Here is a 24,700-nt window from a genome sequence, read left to right as displayed (position 1 = left end):
GTCATATTATATTGGTGGTTAATATCCTATTGAAATCATCTTTGATGTGGGGCACATAACTCTTATTAAGATAAAATTGGGGCTGGAGAGATGGCTTAGCAGTTAAGCGCTTGCTGTGAAGCCTAAGGACCCTGGTTTGAGGCTCGATTCCCCAGGACCCACGTTAGCCAGATGCACAGGAGGGTGCATGCGTCTGGAGTTCGTTTGCAGTGGCTGGAGGCCCTGGCGCACCCATTCTCTATCTGCCTCTTTCTCTGTCACTTTCAAATAAATAAATAAAAATAAAACAAAAAAAAAAAGAATATAAAATTGGGCTGGGGGATCGCTTAGCTGTTAAGGCATTTGCCTGCAAAGCCAAAGGATCCAAGTTTGATTCCCCAGGACTCACGTAAGCCAGATCCATGAGGTGGCACATGCATCTGGAGTTTGCAGCTGGAGGCCCTGGCACGCTCATTCTCTCTCCATCTCTCTGCCTTTCTCTGTCAAATAAACAAATATTTTTTTAAAAAAAGAATGATAAACTGGGCGTGGTGGCACATGCCTTTAAAATCCCAGCACTCGGGAGGCAGAGGTAGGAAGATTGCCATGAGTTCGAGGCCACCCTGAGACTACATAGTGATTTCCAGGTCAGCCTGGGCAAGTGAAACCCTACCTTGAAAAACCAAAAGAATGACAGATAATAACAAAATATTTAATTTCAAAGCCATGGGGAGTTTACATGTCAACTGCAATATTGGCTGTCAAGTGAAATAAGTAAATAAGGGGAAAGGTTGGAAAGAATAACCCAAACAGCTACACATCGGTCCAGTTCTAAAAACAGGGTAACAAACCACGTTCCTCATCTAAGAAACATTTAATGGAGAGTTCCTTCCCCTTGCAAAGAGAATCTGATGCCTCACCAGCTTGCCTGGGATCACCTCCAATAAATTGGAAGATGGTTTAGTGTAGTTCGAGAGTTTGAAACGGAATGTGTTTTATGAGTATAAAAACATCATCTTGTCATACCCTCTTTAATTCCTAACTTGGGTTATAGATAAGGAAAACTAATCAAGGATCTTCACACTCAATTCCTCTCCATCAACCAGAAATTAGTGAACTCATTGTTCATGATTCTGTGCAAGATGTGCTTTCCCAACAAGAGGTGGTTATTGCTACGTTTCTAAGTAATTTGGGAAACAGGTATAGTAAGGCTGGACTGATAGCTGATGGACGAAGATAACCTGCTGTACAGTCAATGGATTTGCTTTAAATTATTACAAAAAGTACACAGAGCACACATCTGGGTTATAAAAGCCCTTTTATAAAGCCATTTTTAAACAAAACAAAAAGTTTACAAAAGGAAAAAAGATACAGAAAAAGAATAACTTGCTTCTTATGTCCCCTAAAGAGAAAAAAATAAAGGGGACAATGCCAACATGCTCAACAATAAGGGTTTCTTTTCCTTATTCTTTAATACAAAATACAAGCAAAGGGTACATATACTTAAAACCAAGCTCAGGGGCAGATACGCAGTCCTGGAAGTCCTTCAATAGAAGCAAAGCAGGAGGTTTTGTTTTTGTTTTTCCTATGAGACACACAAGAGACTGACTGGGATATGTAAAAATTAAGTGTCAAAAGACCATCACGATTCTACCAATGCATATTGCATCTGTAATTTACGAACATGGTTGACAAAATCATGTTCACTTCATCCCCATATCATTTAAGTTAAAGAAAAAGAAAACCTTTTTAAATAAAATGGTTACATTCAAACTTAACTTCCTTAGCACGCTGCAGACTTCAGCACTGTTAAGGTATTGCAAGAACGCCCAACCCTCTGTGGTGTCTGATTTCTGCAGCTTGGAGACAGGGATGTCCCATCCGGTAGACTAAAATAGTGAAGCAGGCTCTTCCTTTACCCTTCCTGCTCGGAACATCAGAGAGCATGGACTGAAATCAAGGAAGACGGGGAGTGTTGAGCTGACAAAGGAAGTGTAACAGGTGAGTCAAGGCGAAGGATTGAGAACTTGGCTGCTGCCTAACCTGGCGAGTCTTAAGTCTTGTGGGAATTAAGTGTAAGGTTTGCCGCAACACGTTCAAGGTAAACAGACTAAGTAGAGCTCTTATTTACAAATCTTGAAACAAATACTTCTGGAGAGAAAAAAAAATTCACTAATTTCCAGAAGACAAAGTTTAATTGCCAGACATATACAAACACACACTCGCACACACCCATACCCACACAACACTTCAGGGGTCTTTGTACATATTATTGTATTTTAGGGCATAAGCTGATTACTATACCTCCACACCCCACCAAAAAAGGAGCCAAAAAAAAAAAAAAATCCCAATTTACCCTCCCCCCCATAATCTAGAAAACCCTCCCTCACCCCTGATATACAAAGTGTCTGCACAACAGTGGTGTTCTACAGCCACAGAGCATGCTCAGATGTCACCAGATCAGATATCCCATTGGCATGGCAACAGGTAGGTATATGGGATTCTTCCCCAATAGTGGTTATTACAATCAGCACCACTGTGAATTGTGTGAATTAGGCTTTGAACTAGAGTGTAAATTATGAATTTGATACTCAAAAAGAATTATGTATTGAGTTTATCCAACTCAAAGGGAAAAGGAGACTGAAACTCGGCTTACTGCCAGCTTGACATCCCAAGTTAAAACGACGAACTTCTCTCCACAGTTAAGCAAACTGCTTCTTCCACAGAAAAAACAGCATTCTACTAAAGAGCAAACCAGCCTTTTCACCTTCCCTACCCTCTGGCAGGAAGATGTAGTGCTTCCATTTGCCTCCTCAGTCTAAGCACAGGGAGCAGAGCGCAGGCACCTTCCTCCTCCAAAGTCCCAGCAAAGCCACCGCTGATGCACATGGACAGCACTCACCCGGCAATGGTGGCCACGCTCTTCAGAAGTGTTCTCTGTGCCCCTGGTACTAAATTCTGCTCCTGCCTTTCTAACTCCCCCAGCAGTACCTAAACTACTCCCTGACCCAACCTGTACTTAAAAATCCAACTTGTTACTTGAACATTCGTGGACGTAAGTATTTTAAAAAAGCATCAGCGGGTCATGGTGGCACTAATACCAGCACTATGAAAGTGGAGGCAGAGGATTTCCCAGCTGGGGCTAAATAGTTTAAAAAAGTCAAGTTTAGTTTAGTTCATCATATCCACAAGTATCAAAATTCTTACTGCTGGGCGTGGTGGCACACACTTTTAAATCCCAGCACTCAGGAGGCAGAGGTAGGAGGATCGCTGTGAGTTCAAGGCAATCCTGGGACTACAGAGCAAGTTTCAGGTCAGCGAGGGCTAGAGTGAGACCCTACCTTGAAAAAAAGTTAAAACAAAAACAAAAGTTGTAACCTCAAATTTCTCCTGATGTTATCTCTATGAAAATGTTATTTGAACCAGTACCAAGAGTAAGTATTGAAGATCAAATGGGCAAACAAGTGTTTTTTTGTTGTTTTGTTTATTTGGTGGTGGTGGTGGTGGGGCACTATCAGAGCTTTAAGAGAACTCCATTACCTTTCTTGAAGATCAGAAAGATTTTCTCACACCTGCAATCCCAGCACTTGGGAGGCGGTAGCAGGAGGATCAAGAGTTCAAGGCCAACTTGGCTACATAACAAATTCAAGGCGAGGCTGTGGCACATAAAACCCTGTCTCAAAACAAAAGATATCCTCTCCCTACCCCCCTAAAGGAAGAACCATTCACTAGTTTTCCTTTATGAAATAAATATGAAGGGGAGGTATGGGGAGTAGAAGTGTTTTAGGAAGGAGGCAAATCTGTCACTATTGGGATTAAAATTTATCCTTGGGGCCCACTCCCCCCAGTCTGAACTGAGTGACATGGGCTAAAAGCAGCAGCGACCTGCCACTGAGTGATGCAGAAGCTCCTACCATGCTGAGGGAGAGGCTGGAAGAAAAAGAGCCTTAAGAAACAGAACGTAGTGTCAATCAGCATGGCTGCTGAAAACTATGCTGTAGACATTTAACCCTCGCTGAGTTAGCTTAGAGGATTCAGGAGACAAGCACCTTCAAGTTAATGTCCCATTTCCTGAGCACTGCAAAAGTAGAGTGACTGCTATTGCCACTTCACCATAGATAGGCACACTAGGAAAAAACAAAAAGGACGTTAAACCAAGGGAAGTGGCAATGGCCAGTCACTATCAGCTTACAGCTGGTAACACATCCTGATGTATTATCAAGCCCAACTGCTGAGCACCTGTTTCCAGTTGAGTCACCAGTAACTGGCCTCCTGTTTGTATGTGTGATTTCAGGGGAAGACCAGAGTGTTTTAAACCACCAATAAGAAGCCAAGAAAACAAAGGTCATTCAGAGCCTGTCTCACTTGAGGACATAGATCCTTCTGTCTGGCCTACTGGAAATAAGAGCATGTTTTTTCAACTTTAATGAACTGGGCTTAAGAAGGATGCCAAACAAGAAGCCCAATCAAATGGGCACAAGTTACCTAAAAGCCACAATTACTTCTAAAGTATAGGCAGATGAAACAAATCAGAGATGTTAGGTATACACTAATGTATTAAAGAAACTAAGAAAATTGAGGCTACTGTTTCAAGGGATCTACCCCCACCCCACCCACCAAATCTTCATGAAACATAACCTAAGAAAAGACCAAATGTTACTAGGAATGTAAATCTGAGTTATAAACCCCCTAAAAAAGAGGGGTGGCCAGTGAAAATACTGAAGGGTGTCTTACTCTATGAACACTAGCCTCTTTAGCTGAAGAGGGATACCTGAGCAAAGCCGCTAAGCCAACAGAATAACCCTAAGTTAACAACCTCACCACAAAGCTCGCGGACAGGAGTTTTACATCATGGGAGACAGCTGCTACTATGTTCACATCCTGCATTTTTTGGCCATGTTATAAAACTCAACTTATTAACAGAGTGCAGCAATGAAATAACACTGCCACAGGTGGTTTTTGTATTAAGATCAGAGTTAAGAATATTCTTTACAGTGTCTTTTTAAAACCAGAGTAAATATATTCCTGTTACCCTTTGTCCTAGGAACATCTGCAAGAAAACCACAGCTTCTGAGATAAATATGTTATCACTTAACACAAAAACGGAACCACAAAAGTTGGAAACTGAGGAAGCAGGTTTAGCTCAAATGCATAAATTCCTCTACACCAAATTTTCAACTTATTAGCATACTAGGATGCCTAAGCTCTTTTTCTATTAGCTCATGCTATCCACATGTAGAGCAAACCTCTCTTGAATGCTTTCTTAAGGTCTGTGATCAATGGCAATGCTCATCCTAAATGTGCAGTTCTTTAGTTCTTTTGCATCTCAGGCTCTTGCTTTAAGAAACTTGAGCAGTGAGGAGAACCAGACCAACTACAAAGAACTAAGACAAACCAACCACCACAGTAGGGGAGAATCTCGCATTGACAAGCTTCCTGGAAAGCCTAGAGCCAGGAAAGCGTTTCCTAGAGTAGAGCTGGTAGACATGGGGTAGGTTTGCAGTCGTGTTCTACACAGCAGTAGGAAGTGGGGCTATGCACTTCACACTGTTTCTGTGAAAAGTGGGAAGATTGGGGGGTAAAAAGAAAACAATTCTACCTCCAAATAAAGAATATGGTTCGTGGGATCTGAATGTGTATCTAGAACATGAAAGAATTTTAATCCTGTTTTCAGAAAAGAAAAAAAAAACCTCAATCCTTTGTTACTGAGCTTCACATTAGCTGGAATTTTATTTGGTTAAAACCTTAACATTGTCAGTATGAAAGAAATCCAGATGTGTAGCTTTATCTTGCCATTTAAATTCTAGGGCATCTCTCTCTCATTTTCTTTAATTTTTTGATTCTGGGTAAAATTTTATCCAAAAAACAGCATACATATATAGTCTAAAAACACAAACCATTGGAGAATGAAATATGAAATTGGGAGTGATTTCAGTTTTGGCGACCTCTGTTTTTTTTAAGCTTATTAAGGACAATAGCGGAATAACAGGATCACTGGCTCTGAGTCTAAGAATAGGTATAAAATAAAAAAAACCCCGGATCCCCATGCAAGCTCAGGAACCCTATTCCTCACATACTCCACAGGAAACAACATGAGTACTTTCAGTAACAATTCAGAATTCATGTTTACCTACTTGCCTCATCAGTGCAAGTTTAGAGTCATGTTTTTTTTTTTTGGACATTTATGTATATAAACTCAGGTTAGATAACAACTTGTTTTTAAAAAGTACAGGAAAAGAAAAAAGCAATCATTTTTAACTAAAATCTGTTATTTTTTGATTACTGTTCAACTTGCTATTCTTTAGCAAAAAGCAGTTTCCATAGTGTCCATCTCAGATCTTATTGCTTTACAGTCGTGGCATACCTTCCATTAAAAATAAAAAGATGAAGCATCAATCCAGTGATTAATTTGACATGGCTTTCATTGGGGGGGGGAAGAGTTGGCAAAGAGAAGAGAAAAACAGACAAAATGGTAACTTAAACACTTCAACATACAATGGTTTTCTGAGAGAGAGTGAAAGAGAGAGAGAGAGCAAGAGAGAGAGAGAGAGAGACTATTTTCAACAAGTGGAAACAAGCACTGAAAGCCCATGAGTCAGGCCATAGCCAATAGCCAATACCATGTTCTATCTTATGTAGCTTTCTATTTTCCCCTTCTTTTTTGCTTTTTTAATTTTTTTTTTTAATAAAATCTCTCCCCAAACCATCATCACTTTTAATCTTCCCCAGACTGGGCTTCATCTTCAGACCCTTCATCTCCAGACTTCTCAGGTGGAGGACTTGCAGATGCCTTCTTTTCTGGAGGGCTCTCTGGCTCATCTTCTTCTTCTTTGGGAGAAGGCGTCTTTTCCTTTGACACCTTTGAAGCTGTGGGGCGGCCCACCTTTCCTTTGCCTTTTACTGGACTTGGCGTCACTGAAAGAAGCACAAGAGCAATATGGAGGAGGGGAGAAAAAAAATACTACCCAAAGAGCTAAGAAAATAAATCTAAGAAAAATATCTAAAAACACTTCACAACTTGGGCTCAGCAGTTAAGGCACTAACCTGTAAAGCCTAATGAACCAAGTTTGATTCTCCAGTACCCACACAAAGCCAGATGCAGAATGGCACATGCATCTGGCATTTATTTGCACTGGAGGAACTAGTACGCCCACTTCCTCTCTCTGCCAGCCATGGTGGCAAAAACCTTTAATCCCAGCACTTGGGAGGCAGAGATAGGAGGATCACTGTGAGTTTGAGGCCAGCCTAAGACTACCAATGAAATCCAGGTTAGCCTGGGCTAGAGTGAGACCCTAGCTTGAAAAAAAAACAAAAAACATTGTGATGGGGAGGTAACATGATGGAGAATGGAATTTCAAAGGGGAAAGTGGGGGGGGGGGAGGGAATTACCATGGGATTTTTTTATAATCATGGAAAATGCTAATAAAAATTAAAAAAAAACTCACTAAAAAGTAAGATGGAAATGAAGTACACATAAATAAATCTATCTCAATTTCTAAACAAGACATGCTAAATTACTGCAATATGCTTTCCAATCATTTGTTAAAACCCCTTTTGACATACATTGTACATATTTATATATACAATTTATATACAGGGTACCATGAGATATTGTGATACATTTATAGACTGTGAAATGCTTAAATCAAGACAAGCCTACAAGTTAACATTTACCCAATCTTTTTTTTGTTTTGTTTTGTTTTTCGAGGCAGGGTTTCACTCTAGTCCAAGCTGACCTGGAATTTACTATGTAGTCTCAGGATGGCCTCAAACTCACAATGATCCTCCTACCTCTGCCTCCTGAATGCTGGGATTAAAGGTGTGAGCTACCATGCCTGGCTCCACCTAATCATTTAGTAACATTCTAACATTATGCTAGTAGTAAGGCTTTTAATAAGGAAACATGATGGTATAGCAAATGCGTATCATCCCTAGGGAAAAGCTCAACTTAATCTGAATAGAAATTGAAGGCATCAAATAGATTTTTTTTTTTTAATTTCCAACAGTATCAAGTGAAAGTTAAAAAAAAAAACAACCACTAATTCTATGTTCTGGAATAAAATCATTATGTAAAAATAAAATCTAGATTTCTAATTTAATTAGAAAAGTAGCTGCATCTGGAAAAATACCTAGCAGAAACCATTAGGATTGACAGAAAATTAATCCTTACTGTCAGTGTAGTTTTATTCTTTTTGTTTGGTTTGCTTTCACCAGATCTACCTATTTTTACTGTCAGTGTTGTTTTGTTACAGTGGAAGGGATGGACTAGAGGGCAGTTACTGTGGGGAGAATGGACTAGAGAGCAGGATGGAGAAGATGGACCAGAGAGTAAGATGCAGAACTTGAGTGATTTACTAAAGGTTTGTGCATCTTCACAAATTCAAGTCTGCACAGCTGCTGGGACTGTGCTCTTGAAGCAGTACAAGCTACATTAACACAGTGTTCTGAAACCATGCCTGAAACAAACAGTTACTAATTTTTTCTTTTTGGTTTTTTGAGGCAGGGTCTCACTCTGGTCCAGGCTGACCTGGAATTAACTATGTAGTCTCAGGGTGGCTTCAAACTCACCACGATCCTCCTACCTCTGCCTTCTAAGAGTTATTAAAACTTTTTAAAGCAAGAATTAATTTTTCCTTCTGTAGGGCTCACCTGTAGCCTTTAGTCTGGGTTTTGGCATCTTCTTTTCTTTTCTCTCAGGTTTGGACTTCTTAACCATCTTTTTGTTTTTCTTTTTTGAACTTCCATAGTCACTGTCATCATCATCTTCCATTAGGAAATCCTCATCGCTGCCAGAATCTTCTGAGAGGAAAGAAGAATTTCAACGTCCAACTTAATGTATACATCCTTCCAAGTGAACAAAGGGAAAGAGTGCTGAGAATCACTGGAGGATGGGAGCAGGTCTAAACACTATGGTATGGGCTCTATTTGTAGCTCTACTATTTAGAGCCATCACTAGTCCCTTTGAAAAATGAGTTGCATGAATCGCACATGAGAGTACATGACAGACTTGTTATGTTTTATTTTTCCTTTTAATGCTAAAAAATTATGATTAACTTGTTTCAAAAACTGCATGAAAATGGAAGGAATAAAATTTAATCAAATAAAAACTGAAACCAGGGTCTGGAGGGATGGCTTAGCAAAGCCAAAGGACCCAGGTTCTATTCCCCAGGACCCACGATAGCCAGAGGCACAAGGGGGCACACACGTCTGGGGCTCATTTGCAGTGGCTGGGAGCCCTGGCGCGTCCATTTTCTCTCTCTCTCTCCCTCCCCCTTCTTTCTCTGTCAAATAAATAAAAATGAAATATTAAAAAACAACAACAACTGAGGACTGGAGGGATGGCTGAATGGTTAAGGTGCTTGCCTGCAAAAACCAAAGGACCCAGATTTAATTCTCCAGGACACATATTAGCCAGATGCACAAGAGGGCGCACGCATCTGGAGTTCATTTGCAGTGGCTGGAGGCCCTAACACACCCATCTCTCTCTGCCAAATAAATAAATAAATTAATAATAATAAACTGAAACCAGGTTTGGCATGTGCCTGTATGTCATCTCTGCAACTCAGTAGTCAGCATGGCTGCACAGGTGAGATAAAACAGGGCAGACAGCCCTAGTCTAGCATGTGCAAGGCCTTAGGTTTGATCTCCAGCACTATAAACAAAGCCAGAAACCATCAAATTCTTAAGTAACTTCTGATAGTTTTATCACTCCCATGTAGTACTGGTTAAAATGAAACCAAAATGACCTGGTATTTTTGAACACTATGTTTGAATAAATGAAACTAGAATACTAAATATAAATGTAAATATGTATATATATATATTTATATAAATAAATATATATGTAATAAATATAAAGCAGAAATACATATAATTAATCTGAATAACCTATGAATCATGTAAATTCTATAAATAAGTTTTTTCTTTTTGGCCTATACCTTTCTTTGCCAGGCTAAAATACAAATTGCCAGGAGTGGTAGCTCACTTTTATGAGATTTCAAGGCCAGCCTCAGCTACAAGTGAGTTCCAGGTCAGATTGGGCTAGAGTAGATACCATGCCTCAAAATAAGTAAGTAAATAAATAGTATTACAGCAATTTGTAATTGCTACAGTAATATTTGTTCATTCAGTGTTTGAACATGTTCTCAAGTATAATGCAGCGCTATTACAATGATAGTTAACCATGACAATCTCTGAACATTTTAAGTATTAGAGTGTCAATTTACAGTCAAATCATTTAGCTGGAATATCTGCCTAATTTAAGGAACCAGATGTACCATTTAGCACCTAAAAATACCAAACCAATCTATTGCCACACTACCCTGATACATCCCATCTTGGCAGCTAAGGTCAGACTTGGTTAATAATCTGATGGGAGAAAACACCACAATAATGAATTACAATCATAAAGAAAAAGGCCAAGGCTTAGGATGTGATTCGGTTAGTAGAGTGCTTGCTGGGCATACATAAAGATCTGGGTTCAATCCCCTGCACTTGGGAGGTACAGGCAGGAAGATTAAAAGGTTCCAGGTTATCCTCAGCTGCACAGGGAGTTCCAAGCTAGCCTGGGCTATATAAAAGAAGCTGTCTTAAAACACAATCAGGGATGAAGGGATGGCTTAGCAGTTAAGGTGTTTGCCTGCAAAGCCAAAGGACCCTGATTCAATTCCCCAGGACCCACATAAGCCAGATGCACAAGGGGGCACATGCAGCTGGAGTTCATTTGTAGTGGCTGGAGGTCCTGGCATGCCTATTCATATTCACTCTCTCTCTCCATTAATAAAACTTTTAAAATATTTAAAACAAAAATCAAAGGCCCAAAGGACAGTGGTGAACCTTACGTACTTTCCTGGAATGGTGCCTCGTCTTCTTCCTCTGGCTCTTCCTCACTGCCCACATCCTCCAAGAGCATCTCTCTCTGTTTAGATGCTGCTTTAGATGCTGCCTGCCGTTGCTGGCGCACATTTTTGTGATCATCTTTTTCATCTTCACTGTCTTCTGCAATATAAAAGTTCCTAAGATGTAATTGTCATGATCAGTGACTACATTTGCCAATACAGCATATAACCTGAAGCTGAATTTCATTCTAAATGGGTAAATTCTAGCCTTAAAAATTCTTGCAAGCCAGGGAAGGTGATGGTGCATGCCTGTAATTCCAGCTACAGGATTAAAAACAAAAAATCCTGAACCCAGTGTGGCAGTGCATGCCTTTAATCCCTGCCCTTGGGAGGCAGAAGTAGGAAGATCACCATTGAATTTGAGGCCACCCTGAGTCTACATAGCTAATGCCACATCAGCCTGGGCTAGACTGAGACCCTATCTCAGAAAAAAAAAAATCCTGTCAAATATTCCAGAGGGGATCTACAGTTCATAAAGAAGCACCTTAAATGACTAAGACTAAGGGGCTGCCTGGGTTCAGTGGTAAATGCACTTGTTTCACAAATGTGTTAACCTGAGTTCAGGTCCCCAAGACCCTTGTTAAGCCAAATGGTGCATCTGTTATCTCTGCATACTTATGGTGAGATGGGAGTGAGAGGCAGGAGAATCCCATTAGCTTGCAGGTTAGCTAGCCTGGTGTACACAGTGGCAAACAATAAGAGATCCTGCTTCAAACAAGGTGGAAGGTTAGAACCAACACCTAAGGTTATCCTCTGATCCACATACAGTGTGACAAGTATATGCCTGCACTCATACACAAAGAATAAAAACAAACAAGAAAATGGCAAAAATAAGACTGGGCTGGGGAGATGGCTCAGTGGTTGAACGTGCCTGTTTGCAAAGCCTGTTGGCCCAAGGTTCAATTCCCCAGTACTTACATAAAGCCAAAAGATGTACAAAGTGGTGCATGCATCTGGAGCCCATTTGCAACAGCAAGAGGGCCTGGCACACCCACTCTCTAATTAAAGAAAAAAAAAAAAGCCAGGAATGGTGTGCACAATTTTATCCCAGCACTTGCGAGGCGGAGACAGGAGAAATCACTGTAAGTCTGAGGCCAGCATGGCTACAAAATGAGTTGTCCAGAGCAGCCTGGGCTACTGTGAGACTCTGCTTAAAAAACAAACAAAGAGACTATGTATTCATGACATATTACTTAGGTATGCAGTTATTTATAAAGTTTTATAAGTTATTTATAAAGCTGAATTAAAGTATGAACACTTGGTTCTAGTACTTTAAACTTACATAACTGTTTTGCTCTAAAATTCTTAGTTACAGTCAAATCTATGCTCACTATTTTTAGAATTAAAAAAGTCAGAAAAATATGCATTCCTGTATCCATAGCTCTGAGTGGGGCCAGAGATAGAGGAATCACTGGGGCTCACTGGTCAGCTAGTCTAACCAAAAAGTGGGGAGCTCCCAGGTTCAGTGACAGACTCTATCTCATGAAACAACAGAGCAGTGACGCAACACACTTGATGTCTTTCTTCCTCTGGCCCTGTACGTGTGCACACAGGATACAAAAACACAAAAAGCCAGGAAGATAATAGTTACATCAAACCAGGTGTGGTGGCACACACCTTTAATCTTTAATCTCAGCACTTGGGAGGCAGAGGTTGGAGGATCACTGTGAGTTTAAGGCTACCCTGAGACTACATAGCGAATTCCGGGTCAGCCAGGGCTTGAGTGAGACCCTACCTCGAAAAACCAAACCAATCAACCAAACAAACAAAAAAACACATCAGCAATTAAGTCCTTAGGACTGAATCCAAGGAGACTCATTCTTTTTTTTTTTTTTTTTTATTTTATTTTTTGAGGCAGGGGCCTCCTATCTAGCCCCAGCTGGCTTTGTATGCTAGCAATCCCTCTCAGCATCCTGAGTGCTCTGGTTACATGCCTGCATCATCACAGCTGGTTCACATTAATTCTTTAAATTAAAAAAAAAATTGAGAATATTTATTTATTTGAAAGCAGAGAGAGAGAGAGAGGGAGAGACAGACAGAGAGAATAGGTGCTCCAGGGCCTCTAGCCACTGCAAACGAACTCCACATGCATGTTCCACTTTGTGCATCTGGCTTTATATGGGTACTGGGGAATTGAACTTGGGTCATTAGGTTTTGCAGGCAAGTGCATTAACCACTAAACCATTTTTCCGGCCTCTAAGGAACATCTGAGGTAGGGTTCACTCTAGCCCAGGCTGGCCTCAAATCCTTGGTAATTCTTCCGCCCTCGTCTACCCAGTGCTAGAATAACAGGCAGGAGTCATAATACTCAGCTTTACTCTACATCTTTATAGAAAGCTTTCTTATGATTACTGTTTCAAAAGACATCTACATAGTTCAGTGTTACATATTTATTCATTTACAAGTTTTAAATCCTGATGATGCATGAAAACAATATGTCAAAAAACAAAGCAAACCACAAAACCCCCCAAAGCTTCAACACTGCAGCTAGAACTACTACAGAAACTTAGGGCAAGATACAGAATTATGTATTTGGTATTAAGCCATCAGGACCAAAAATTACTTTTAGCTACTTGAAGATGGAGACAGCTTTGTAATCCCATCATTTGCAGCAGTGTCTGGCATATGAAACTGCTTGTCAATGTATCATGAATATATGAATTATATCTACTACATTAAAAGTAGTTTACCTGCCGAGTGAGAATCATCCTTCTTGGTCTTCACATCTTTTTCTTCTGAGTCTTCACTATAAGGTAAAAAAGGAAAAAGAAAAACAAATTCTTAGTATCTTCCATCAGAGCCCAGGCAATAGTGAGGCACTGCCTTAACAATATAGGGAACAGCCAAGCATGGTGGCACATGCCTTTAATCACAGCACCTGGGAGGCAGAGGTAGGAGAATTGCCATGAGTTCAAGGCCACCCTGAGACTACATAGTGGATTTCAGGTCAGCATGGGCTAGAGCAAGACCCTGCCTCGAAAAACAAAAACAAACAACAACAAAAAAATAGTCTTAGATCAAAATCTCAATGGCAGCTGAGAACAGTGGCTCATACATGTTGTCCCAGCATGCAGGAGGCTGAGGCAGAAGGATACATAGTGAACTCTAGGCCAGCTTGGGCAAAAGAAGATCCCTTCTCAAAAAAATCAAACAAGGGGTTGGAGAGATGGCTTATCAGGTAAGGTGCTTGCCTGTAAAGCCAAAGGACTCAGTTCGATTCCCCAGGACCCATGTAAGCCAGATACAGAAGGTGGTCCATGTGTCTGAAATTCGTTTATAGAGCATGGAGGCTCTGGTGTGCCCATTCTCTCTACCTGCCTCTTTCTCTCACTCAAATACATAAATAAATATAAATATTTCTTAAAAGCAAACAAAATTAGAAAAATCAACATAATCACAGACTTCTGTTAGCCCATTACCAAAAAGTGGGGGAGGGATTCAGGCTGCATAAAATTACATTGATGAGAGTGCAAAATAAAAAAAAAAAAAAAAACTCATCCTTAGGATAAATGTATGTGAATATAATAAAATTATTTAAAACTGGGTAAGAAATGTACTATAAAATTCTGGAAATGTATCCCAATGGCATAATTTTGTATTGTTTCCATCAAATAACATTTCTGACTCAGTGGTTAAAGAGGCACTTGCTTGCAAAGCCTGACAGCCTAAATTCAATTCTCTAGTACCCACATAAAGCTAGATGCACCTAGTGGCACATGCATGTGGAGCTCGTTTGCAGTGGCAAGAGGTTCTAATGTGCCCATTCTCTCTTTACTGGCAAATAAATAATACTAAGTTACATTTCTGAAATTCTCCAGCTAAGAAAACATTAGAAGTTAACTATATAAACAAAAACTACTCAGTAAATGCATACATTTAATACTGACTTTTCTTAGAACAACAAGTGAAAATAATTTTTCAGAAATAAAGTAGCAGTATTTAGAAGTGGCACAGCCTGGACTGGAGAGATGGCTTAGCAGTTAAGCACTTGCCTGTGAAGCCTAAAGACTCTGGTTCGAGGCTAGATTCCCCAGGACCCATTAGCCAGATGCACAAGGTGGCGCATGAGTCTGGAGTTCGTTTGCAGTAGCTGGATGTCCTGGAGTGTCCATTCTCTATCTGCCTCTTTCCCTGTCTGTGTCACTCTCAAATAAATTAAAAACAAAAACAAGAAGTGGCACAGCCTAGTGGTTAAAAAGTAGACTTCAGGGGCTGGAGAGATGGCTCAGCAGTTAAGGAGCCTGCCTACAAAACCTAACAACCTGGGTTCAATTCCCCAGTACCCTCGTACAGCCAGATGCACCTGTAGTGGATAGAGGCCCTGTAGCACACATTCTGTCTGTCTGTCTCTGTTCTCTTTGCTTGCAAATAAATAAATTAAAAAAAAATTTTTTTAAGTAGACCTCAGAACACATGCCTTTAATCCCATCATTTGGAAGACAGAGGTAGGCGGATCACTATGAGTTTGAGGCCACCCTGAGACAACATAGTGAATTCCAGGTTAGCCGTGGCTAGAATGAGACCCTACTTCAAGAAACCAAAAGTAGACTTCAGGGTCTAACAGGTATGGTTTCAAACTCTATTTGTCCATTTGCTGGGAAACCTTGGCTAAATCACAGAACTTCTCAACCTAGTAGATGCAAGAACTAAATGATAATATAAAAAGCTTGAATCACAGCACTCAGGAGGCTGAGGTAAAAGAACTGACATGAGTGAGTTTGAAGCCAGCCTGGACTATAACATGAGTTCCAGGATCAGCCTGGTCTAGAGTAAGACCCTATCTCAAAACAAACAAAAAGAATTAAGAAAATACACAGTATAGTCTGACACTTAAAAAAAAAAATTTTTTTTTAATTTATTTGTGAGAGAGGAAGGAAACAGGCAAGCCAGGTTCTCTAGCCTCTGCAAACTAACTCCAGATGCATGTGCCACCTTGTGCATCTGGCTTACATGGGGACTGGGGAACCAAACCTAGGTCTGTAGGCTTTACAGGCAAGTGCCTTAACGGCTAAGCCATCACTCCAGCCCTTTCGCCATCATTTTAAAAGTTATATTACACTGTGATGGAGAGATGGCTCAGCGGTTAAGCGCTTGCCTGTGAAGCCTAAGGACCCCAGTTTGAGGCTTGATTCCCCAGAACCCACGTAAGCCAGATGCACAAGGGGGCATACGCATCTGGAGTTCGTTTGCAGTGGCTGGAGGCCTTGGTGTGCCCATTCTCTCTGGCTGTTGCTCTCAAACAAATAAAATTTTTTTAAAAAAGTTGTATTACACTGAAAGCAAGAACATGTGAATACCCTGAAAAACAGGCAAAGATAACATTATTCTGCTTTTTATGGTAGTTATATTACAGTTAACTATAACTCATATTACAACATTGAATTAATTTTTTTAAAAAAGTTTTTTCAAGGAAGGGTCTCACTCTAGCCCAGGCTGACCTGGAACTCACTCTGTAGTCCTAGGCTGGCCTCAAACTCAAGGTGATCCTCCTACCTCTGTCTCCCAAATGCTGGCAGTAAAGGCATGTACCACCACGCCCAGCATCACATTACATTTTTAAAACTAAGGGAAAGAGGTCTAGGGATGTACAGCACAGTGGTAGTGTTGCTTAACACATGCAAGGTTCTGGGTTCCATTCTTAGCACTGCAATAAGAAAAATGAATTTGAAAAAGTAAGCAAACCAATAAAAACAACTAAGGGAAAATAGTGTCCAAAATGATTGAACTATTTAAACAAGGGAGAACTGTTAGGACAGTAAAACTCAATAGGTTATACAACTTGAAATTCCACAAGCTTTTGCTATTGATTTGTGACTGAAATTCTTTGCTATCACTACCATGAAGTGTGAATGCCAACCTCAGGTAACAGATTACATATTTACAGTAGCTTTTGACTTCAGGAAGCAGCAAAGACATTCTTAGAGATCACTTTGGATATAAAGTTGAATCCAAGCTGCCTGATGATTAAGGAGGCTAGCCCATAAGCCCAGAAAAAACCTAGATAATGTGAAAGTGAGTACTTTCCAAAAGTGCATAGAAATTTCAATTTAGGACCTGGAGACATGGATCAGCAGTTAAAGGCACTTGCTAGCAAAGCCTGTGTAGCCCCAGGTTTAATTCCCTGGTACCCATATAAAGCCAGATGCAAAAAGTGGCACACATGTCTGGAGTTTGTTTGCAGCAGCAAGAGACCCTGGTACACCCATAGTCAGTCAGTCTCTCTCTCTGTGACTCTCTCAAATAAATACATGAAAGTATTAAAAACAGAAGAAAAAATTTCGACCTAGAGATTATATCAGCTTCATTCAGAACTGTGATATTAAGTAGAAACATAAAAAAGCATCCTCTCCTACCTATCTTCTTGTGAGTTCTTTCCAGATCGCCTCTTATGTTTAGCTTCTCGAGGAGATGATCGAATTTTCTTAGTGGGAGGGCCCGAATCTCTTCCATAATCTTCGTCTAAAGAAAACAATTTTTCAAATTCAATTATAATTTTTACATGTGTTGAAATTGAAACTGTATTTACAGACATTACTTATCTCTCTATGAAATTAAAAAGCTTCTGAACAGTAGTGAAGAGGCTCCTTCCTACAGAATGGGAGATAATCTCTGTAAACTGTATGTCAGACAGGAGGTTAATACAAATAACATATAAAGAACTACAAAAATTAAATACCAAAAAGTCAAAACTTCCAATCAGTAAAGGGCCAATGAACTAAACTGACAGTTTTCAAAAGAAATACAAATGGCAAGTGAATATTTTTGAAGTGAATCCTTGGCCATTAGGGAAATGAAATTTTAAGCTATTTTGAGATTCCTTATCACCCCAGTCAGAATGGCTATCATCAAGGAAACAAATGATGGCTGGGCGTGATGACTCACACCTTTAATCCCAGCAGAGGTAGGAGGATTGCTATACCCTGATACTACACAGTGAATTCCAGGTCAGCCTGGGCTACAGCGAGATCCTACCTCAGGGAAAAAAAAAAAAGAAAAAAGAAAACAAATGACAACAAACACTGGCAAGAGTATGGAGAATGAAGAACCTTTATTCACTGTTGGTAGGAATGTAACCTAGTGTAGCCACTAGGGAAATCAGTGTGTAGGGTTCTAAAAACCAAAAACAGAACTACCATATGACTCAGCTGTACCACTCATGGACATATATCCTAAGGACTCTATTATTACAGACCCTTCTGTATACATCCATGTCAATTGCTGCTCTATTGACAAGGAGATGGAATTAGCCTAGATGTCCATCAATAGATAGATAATACATATTACACAATAAGCCGGACACAGTGGTGCACACCTTTAATCCCAATACTCAGGAGGCAGCTGTAGGAGGATCACTGGGAGTTCCAGGCCAGCGTGAGATCGACTACAGAATGAAACCCTACCTCAAAATAAATAACTAAAAATTACAACACACAAAAAAATACATGCTGAAATTTTATTCAACTGTAACAGAAATGAATATGAAATCACTGGGAAAATGAATGGAACAGAAACTGTTATAAAAAGTGAGGTGATCTAAGCTCAGAAATAAACATGTCAGGTTCATTCTTATATGTAGATCTTAGCTCCTAATGTTTATGCATGTGTATCTATGTGGGAAAAAATATAGGTAGAGGAAAGAAGAAAAGGGCCCATGGGGAGGTAGAGGCTTTAAGGTAAAGATTTGGGTTTGCAGGTTAGGAGAACACATGAATTATGAAAATGGAAAAGGGGAATACTGGAGGTGAAAGAGTACAAACTGGCAATTACGTATGAAAATACTATTAAAAAATCTGAGCCGGGGGTAGTGGCACACACCTTTAAACCCAGCACTCAGGAGGCAGAGGTAGGAGTATCATCATGAGTTCGAGGCCACGCTGAGACTACATAGTGAATCCCAGGTCAGCCTGGACTAGAATGAAACTCTACCTTAAAAGAACAATCAAACAACAACAAAAAATTGAGCAAGACATGGTGGCACATGCCCTTAATCCCAGCTCTTGGGAGAAAGAGGTAGTAGAAGGGTTGCTGTAAATTCAGGGCCTGTGACTACATAGTGAATTGCAGGCCAGCCTGGGCTAGAGCAAGACTTGACCTCAAAGAAAGAAAATAAGAAAGAAACAAAACAAAGCGCCTAAAGAAAGCAAGCCTGAGAGGAGGAGGATTCTGGTTTAGTTCTAGTTTCCTCTATAACCTGCAATCAGAGGGTGTGGAGTCTTCACATAGGTAGGGTCTGTTCACTTCTGGTGGGCAACCAAGGTAAAAAACAATAGTCTGTATTATTTTTGGGACTTCTGATACTAAAGGAGAAAAATAATAAATGGCTTCACCCAGTGATGGACCCTGAATGCTGTAATCCTGATTCACTAGTCAAGAAGCAGCCGTGTACAACAGAGGCACAACTGACATGGGAGTGAGTAACCACTACCTGACTGGATCAGAGACTTCTACAAAAGGGAGTTCACGCCTGATAAAGTAAACTGATCAAGAGCCTATGGCTGTGGAGGGAGGCCATATGCCCTGGGCGTGAGGGGGACTACTATTTGCTAAACAGATGTGTCCCTATACTGCACTAAAGGCTAAAGGTGCAGAGGCAAGGGAGGATGTTGGATGCTCTGCTTTTCACTCTTTCTGTTGTTTCCTTGAGATGGAGTCTGACTAGGAACTGCTGATTTTTTTGGCCAGACTAGCTGACCGCAAGCTCCAGTGATTCTCCTATCTCAGCTTGGCACAGGACTGGAGTTAAAGGCACGTGGCCACACCCAGCTTTTTCATGGATGCTGGGAATCAAACTCAGGCCCTGGCCCTCATACTTGCACAGCAAGTACACTGAACTGCTAAGCCATCTCCCAGAGAACCCCTTTTCTGTTTCTTTTTGCTGTTGTTTTGTTTTCTGCAAACAAGGTTTTTTTTTTTTTAGACAAATAAGCTAAAAAAAAAGAACCATCTCATATAAACCAACTTTTTTTTTTGTTTTTATTTATTTATTTGAGAGTGACAGAGAAAGGCAGATAGAGAAAGAACGGGTGCACCAGGGCCTCCAGCCATTGCAAATGGACTCCAAATGGCCCCTTGTATATCTGACTAACATGGGTCCTTGGGAATCAAGCCTTGAACCGGGGTCCTTAAGCTTCACAGGCAAGCGCTTAACCACTAAGCCATCTCTCCAGCCCATAAACCCAACTATTTATAGTGCAGCTAGGTACATCTACAAAAATGTTACTGGAATACTTGAAATAAGATTCTGTTTTGCAGCCAGGCATGGAGGTGTACTATAAGTTCCAGGCCTTCATGGGACTGAGTAGCCAAAAAAGCCAAACAAAATTCTTTTTTGTTGTTACTTTTGTTTTGTAGCATGGTGTATCTGTGTATGGCCCGAGGTGAATGCAGATGTGCATACTCTGTGTACATGCACACAGAGGTTGGAAGGATGCTGTGTGTCCTCCTCTATAGCTCTCCCACAAGTTTCCTTAAGAATGAGTCTCTCATCAGGGGAAGAGATTAAGTAAAGGAAAGGATGAAGAGGGGTTTATCAACATCTAAGAGGATATAAATAATTCATAAAGAAACCTACTTTTGGGACAATGGAACACTCAAGAGCTGTAGATTGTTGGCTAGAAAATTTTTAGTGCCAGGGATGGGATACCTTCCAGTGAGTTGTTGTCCAGGGAGGTCCCTGATGCCCCGAAAATATTACAGGCCATTGCCAAGGCCCTTGGTTTCCCACCAGGAATAGTAAGACCCTATTGCTGAAGACTCCAGATACTTGGGCTGCAAGGCCACTGAGAAATCCTGCTGGAACTGAGTTGAGAACCTCCTCCATGTAGACCAGCTGACAGAAAGCTGGAAGAAGCCATTCTGCATGTAGTTCAATGGGAGAAAGAGAAATCACCAGTGAAGATACTCAACAGTGGACACTGCAAGCCCTATATTTGGCCAGCCAGGCCAAATGAGCCAACAGGAGCAATAGTGGCATGTCTGTTATGGTGGAAACCACCTGCCCTCCATTTGGACTGGAGGCCTGCTCCATGGGAAGGAATACATCCCTGATACTGAAAACTTAAAACAGGGGTAGTCATGAGCCCTAGGGATGTAACGTCTGCTGCAGTCTGGCTAAATGTATATACTGTGCTTATCAAACTACCCAGTAAGCACTTCTCTTAATGTTCATATCCTTATATTAATGCTACTCTCACTTTTGGTAGAGAATCTTTTCTTTTCAGATGGCAGTGACCTTGGGATGACTCAGAAGGCATCACGGTGCTGGAAAGAAGTGACAGGAATACTCAGCACTGCAATATCTCTATCACACCTTCCAAGGCTCAGGGTCTAATGTAGAAGAGGTGGCAGAATGAATGTAAGAGAGCCAAAGGAAGGGTAGGACTCATTACAATGTGCTTCTCCAGACACAAAATGGCTTGGATATCTGTGCCCTCACAGTGCCTGACACTAGCTCCACAAGACCATCATAATAGGAGGAAAAGATCATGACATCAAAATAAGAGACTGATTGAGATGGGGAGGAGATATGATGGAGAATGGAATTTCAAAGGGGAAAGTGGGGGGAGGGAGAGTATTACCATGGGATATTTTTTACACTCATGGGAGTTGTTAATAAAAAAAAACAAACAAAAAAGAATGAGTCTCTCACTAAACCTGGAGCTGCCATTTCCTACTGGCCAACCAGCAAGCCCGAATGATTCTGTGATCTCTGCTGCCCACAAGACTGGGGTACACAACAGGTGTGTGTGACCATTCTGACCTTTTATAAAAAAAATTTTTTTGTTCATTTTTATTTATTTATTTGAGAGTGACAGAGAGAGAAAGAGGCAGAGAGAGAGAGAGAGAGAGAGAGAGGGAGGGAGGGAGGGAGGGAGGGAGGGAGGGAGGGAGGGAGGGAGGGAGGGAGGGAGAATGGGCGCACCAGGGCTTCAAGCCACTGCAAATGAACTCCAGACACGTGCACCCCCTTGTGCATCTGGCTAACGTGGGTCCTGGAGAATCGAGCCTCAAATCGGGGTCCTTAGGCTTCACAGGCAAGCACTTAACCGCTAAGCCAACTCTCCAGCCCTGAACTTTTTTTTTTTTTTTTTTTTTTTTGGTGGGTGCCAAGGACTGAACTTAGGCCATCTTAGACTCACATGTTTGCATGACAAACATCTCTGCAAACAGTTTTTGCTTTAAAACAGCAATAATAACAACAAACTACAAGTTCTTTTAAATTACATTTTCAAAAGGTAAAAAGAAAAAGCTAGAAGTTGGGAAAGGGTTAATCAGAATTCAAGATATTAAGCCAGGTGTGGTGGCATATGCCTTTAATCCCAGCACTTGGGAGGCAGAGGTAGGACTGCCATGAGTTTAAGGCCACCTGAGACTACATACTGAATTCCAGGGCAGCCTGACCTAGAGCAAGACCCTACTCAAAAAACAAAAAAAGAAAAAGAAAGAACAATTCAAGATATTGTGAATGAATAAGCCATAGACTGACTATTACTAGAAAAGTTTCAGTGCCATATTGTGAATGAATAAGCCATAGACTGACTATTACTAGAAAAGTTTCAGTGCCAGGGATGGAAGTTGTTGGCTAGGGAGGTTCCTGATGCCCCCAAAACATAGGCTATCGACAAGGCTCTTGATTTCCCATCAGAAATAGACAGGAAGACCCTATTGCCTGGGCTGCAAAGTCACTGAGAAATCTTGCTGGAGCTGAGCTGAAAACCTCCTCCCTGTAGACCAGCTGACACAAAGCTGGAAAAAGCTACATTGCATACAGCCCTATGGGTGACAGAAGTCACCAACAGTAAAACAGTGGACAGTGTAAGCCTCAAGTTTGGCCAGCCAGGCCAAATCACCAAACCAGTGCAATAGTGGCATGTCTGTTATGGGGGATACCAACTGCTCTCTAATTGAACTGCAGGCCCACTCCATGGGAGGGAATTCCTGTCTGAAACTGAAAACCTAATCAAAAGCCTATGGCAAGGGAGGTTATGAGCCTTAGAGAGTGTAATGTGTGCTCTTTCTGGCCAAATGCATATATTATGCTCACCAAGCTGCCCTGTAAGCACTTTACTTAACATTCATACCTATATATTAATGTTGGTCTCACTTTTGTTTAGAAAAGCTTCTCTTTTCAGCCGCAATGACCTCTGGGATGACCCAAAAGGCACCATACTGCTGAGAAGAAGTGACAGAGGAGTGTTCTACACTGAAGCAGCCTTATCACTGCCTCCAAGGCTCGGGGTCCATTGCAGAAGAGGTGGCGGAAAGAATGTACAAGCTGAAGGAAGAGTGGGACTCCTTACGATGCAATTGTCTGGACAGAAATTGGCCTTGACACTCATGACCTTGTAGGGCCTAGCATGCTACCTTCACAAGACCCTCATAACAGTAGGAAAAGATGATGACATAAAAATAAGAGAGACTAATGAAATAAAAAACTCATTTACTTATTTGAGAGGAAGAGAGAATATGAATAAGTATGGGCACACTAGGGCCTCCTGCTTTTGCAAATCAATTCCTGGCATATGTGCCATTTTGTGCAGCTGGTTTTATGTGGGTGTTGGGGAATTGAGCCTGGGCCAACAGGCTTTGTAATCATGTGCTTTAACTGCCTGCCATGCAGTGCTTAACTAGTATCAATATTACTTTGATGATATAAGATTATATATCAGGTTTTGTATTCTATATAACTCTCTATACTATACTTTTTTTCAAAGGGTACGCATTATCTTTATAAAATATAAACCTCATAGGCTAGAGAAATGGCTCAGCGGTTAAGGCACTTGTGTGCAAAGCCTAATGACCCAGGTCTGATTCCCCATGCCCACACTTCAAGCCATATGCAAAAATGACACATCCATCTGGAAATTGTTTGCAGCAGTTGGAGGCCCTGATGTGTGCCCATTCTGTCTTGTCTTTCTTCTCTCTCTCTCTCTCTCTCTCTCTCTGCTTGTAAATAAATAAATAAATAAATTCACAGCTTACTTTACTATGAAACAGCTATAGGCCCCTATGTCATAGGGTTTTTTTACTGTGACAATAGCAGATTTTTCTTGATTTTTAGAGTCAAGACCTCATTCAGATGTCCAGCATAGTCTTGAACTCTTGGGCTCAAGTAATCCACTTGGCTCAGTCTCCTTAACAGCTGTACCTGAGTAGCAGAAAGTATTTTAAGTAACAAACAGCATCAGAATTATTGTACATCTAACCTTTGGATTCTAAAACCAGGTAAGAAAAATATTATTCAAGTGTTTATTACCAATGATATCCAAGCAAAAAACCACGATCCAAGGCATGGCAACACATACCTGGAATTCCAGCATTTGGAAGGCTGAGGCAGGAGGATCAAGTTCAAGGTCAGCATGGATTACATAGCAAATTCTAGCTCAAAAATCCAAAGAGGGGCTGACTACATGGTTTAGTGGTTAAAGGTGCTTGCTGTGAAGCCTAAGGACCTAGGTTTGAATCTTCAGTACCCACGTTAGCCAGATGTGCAAGGTGGCACATGTGTCTGGAGTTCATTTGCAATGGCTGGAAGCCCTGAAATGCCTAATTTCATTCTTTCTCTCTCTGTGCCTTCATTCAAATAAATAAAATAACTAAATAATACATGATAAAAAAAATAAGAAGAGGGAGGTTAAGGTAATTGCCTGCAAAGCCTAACAACCCAGGTTTGATTTCTCAGTACCCATGTAAAGCCAGATGCACAAAGTGGCACATGCATCTTGAGTTCATTTGCAGAGACTGGAGAAGGCCCTGATGTGCCCATTCATTCTCTATCTCTGCTTACAAGTAAAAAAATCAAGAGGACAAGCTGTCTTTTTTTC

At 40.8% G+C, this 24,700-nt stretch overlaps 1 protein-coding gene across 2 annotated transcripts in view; it reads right to left on the bottom strand.

Annotated features, from left to right (window-relative positions):
- Positions 1-1,280: 1,280 nt before the first annotated feature.
- Positions 1,281-24,700, bottom strand: part of Nucks1 (nuclear casein kinase and cyclin dependent kinase substrate 1) — a 41,914-nt gene continuing 18,494 nt past the window's right edge. The window contains exons 3-7 of one of the 2 annotated variants that reach the window (XM_004663460.2): positions 17,231-17,336; positions 13,568-13,623; positions 10,825-10,977; positions 8,629-8,778; positions 1,281-6,894 (exon numbers count right to left, since the gene is read on the bottom strand). In XM_004663460.2, the coding sequence (XP_004663517.2) occupies positions 6,695-6,894; positions 8,629-8,778; positions 10,825-10,977; positions 13,568-13,623; positions 17,231-17,336 (665 nt within the window). In that variant the 3' untranslated portion in view covers positions 1,281-6,694. The remainder of the gene's footprint in view (positions 6,895-8,628; positions 8,779-10,824; positions 10,978-13,567; positions 13,624-17,230; positions 17,337-24,700) is intronic. The other variant, XM_045149667.1, reaches the window with a different exon arrangement.

The sequence above is a fragment of the Jaculus jaculus genome, chromosome 1, assembly GCF_020740685.1.
Source record: "Jaculus jaculus isolate mJacJac1 chromosome 1, mJacJac1.mat.Y.cur, whole genome shotgun sequence".
Taxonomy (NCBI): Eukaryota; Metazoa; Chordata; class Mammalia; order Rodentia; family Dipodidae; genus Jaculus; species Jaculus jaculus.
Note: the sequence above shows the minus strand (reverse complement) of the source record. Positions and strands in the feature narration are given on the sequence as shown.